This window comes from Salvelinus sp. IW2-2015, linkage group LG20 (assembly GCF_002910315.2).
Source record: "Salvelinus sp. IW2-2015 linkage group LG20, ASM291031v2, whole genome shotgun sequence".
In the NCBI taxonomy this organism is placed as follows: domain Eukaryota; kingdom Metazoa; phylum Chordata; class Actinopteri; order Salmoniformes; family Salmonidae; genus Salvelinus; species Salvelinus sp. IW2-2015.
Window position 1 is genome coordinate 66,305,597 of NC_036860.1, and position 1,979 is coordinate 66,307,575.

The 1,979-nt window shown below is 43.2% G+C and overlaps 1 protein-coding gene across 1 annotated transcript in view; it reads right to left on the bottom strand.

Moving 5' to 3' along the window:
* The window catches only part of oacyl (O-acyltransferase like), a 22,789-nt gene that overhangs the window by 6,920 nt on the left and 13,890 nt on the right, over positions 1-1,979 (bottom strand). Inside the window, exons 10-13 of the mRNA XM_070449774.1 lie at positions 1,705-1,784; positions 1,508-1,618; positions 927-1,050; positions 504-690 (exon numbers count right to left, since the gene is read on the bottom strand). Of these exons, the coding sequence (XP_070305875.1) occupies positions 504-690; positions 927-1,050; positions 1,508-1,618; positions 1,705-1,784 (502 nt within the window). The remainder of the gene's footprint in view (positions 1-503; positions 691-926; positions 1,051-1,507; positions 1,619-1,704; positions 1,785-1,979) is intronic.

Sequence of the window (1,979 nt, forward strand, 5' to 3'; positions counted from 1 at the left end):
CCAGTAACTACCCAGTTCATAACCCCCAGTCTCTAACTCCCCAGTCTCCAGTAACTACCCAGTCTCAGTAACTACCCAGTCTCCAGTAACTACACCAGAGTCTCCAGTAACTACCCAGTCTTCAGTAACTACCCAGTCTACAGTAACTATCCTGTCTACAGTCACTCAGTCCTGTTACAGTAACTACCCATCCTACAGTAAACTATCCTGTCTACAGTAACTTACCCAGTCGTTCAGTAAAACTTACCAGTTCTTCAGTAACAGACTGGGTAGTTACTGAAGACAGGGTTTGTTTAAGGGCCAGGGATTTTACCTGACCACATGAGGAAAAACTCTGATCCTTTGCTAAAGGATATAACTAAGACTCTTACATAGAAAACGACTAGGGACCATCATTTGTACCGGTCAGATCAAATGGTCAGCAAAGACTTCTAACCCTAGATCTGTTCAGGAGAGTATGTCTGGGACTTGTGGTAGGTGGGTTGTCAGTGCTCAGGTCTCACCKCCGTATCCCTCCTCACAGGCCAGTATGATCCAGGCCACGGCCARGGCCCAGAGGGAGCGATGGATCCCCTGGTAGAGGGCGTGAGGCGCGGACGGCTGGGGTGGGACATCCCGGAGGACATAGGCCAATCCTACCAATATCGCCATGACTGACAGGCAGCAGAACCAACCTACTGCAGCCTGCCACTGAGTTGTTACACAGACACAGGAGAGGAGAGGAGATGAGMGGGATATGTTATTGAAACGAAACAGGGCTGTAGTGTTAAAAAAAAAATACAGGTAGGTAAACCTTAATGCAAAAAAAACACACTTATATAGCATTAAAAGGTGGGTAAACCCTGTTCACAAAATTGTAAAGGTAGGTAACTGAGTTCACTGAGTGTTAAGCAGTTAAAGGTTATTCAGTTGATTCATATTATTACCTGATGTTTTAAAAGGTGGCSTTTCTTAGTTGTCATGCTTATCCCTGCCAGGATCCCGATCAGGTAGGGCCCGTATCTGGTGTAGGGTTTATTGTAGTAATACTGGAAGTAGTTTTCATACTTTCTGGACCATATACAACATAAACAATAATGGAAATGTTGGAACAGAATACATATTATACTGGACATTTTCGGTGATTCATATTTGTAACAGTTGATCTGGTTTGATATAATATAATATGACATTTTCTTACAAATCTTTATAATAAAAAAAATGATTTATGTAGGTCTTGTAATGGGTCAATGAAAGCTTCATTATGCTTTTATAATTATTCTTTGGTTAAAGTGTTACCAGTTGATCTTACAGTGTGGTAGGCTGGGTAACGTACAGTGTGGTAGTCTGGGTAACTTACAATGTGGTAGTCTGGGTAACTTACAGTGTGGTAGTTTGGTGAACTTACAGTGTGGTAGGCTGGTGAACTTACAGTGTGGTAGGCTGGTGAACTTACAGTGTGGTAGTCTGGGTAACTTACAGTGTGGTAGGCTGGTGAACTTACAGTGTGGTAGGCTGGTGAACTTACAGTGTGGTAGGCTGGTGAACTGGGAGGTGCAGTAGGGCAGTGAGAACAGCGCTAGTCAGACTGGACAGAAACAGCAGAGCTGAAGCCACACCAACCAGAACACCTTTGTTCCTGAAAGACAACAGAGAGAAGGACATTTATTGAGAAAGAAATAGAATGATCATTAGAATAGGCATTTTGCATTGTGAATGACTTACAGCCTATAGAGGTAGATGAGCAGGGGGGTTGTTGCATAGAACTGGAAATCCAGGGACAGATACCAGGTCCATGGAGCACACTGTAGAGACAGATGACCTCTGCATTATCTCAGTCATAACCAACAGTCATAGATGATGCCCGCTGCATTATCTCAGTCATAACCAACAGTCATAGATCTGTCTCTTATACACATCTAGATGTGTATAAGAGACAGGTTACTGTAGACTGGGTAGTTACTGAAGACTGGGTAGTTACTGAAGACAGGGTTTGTTTA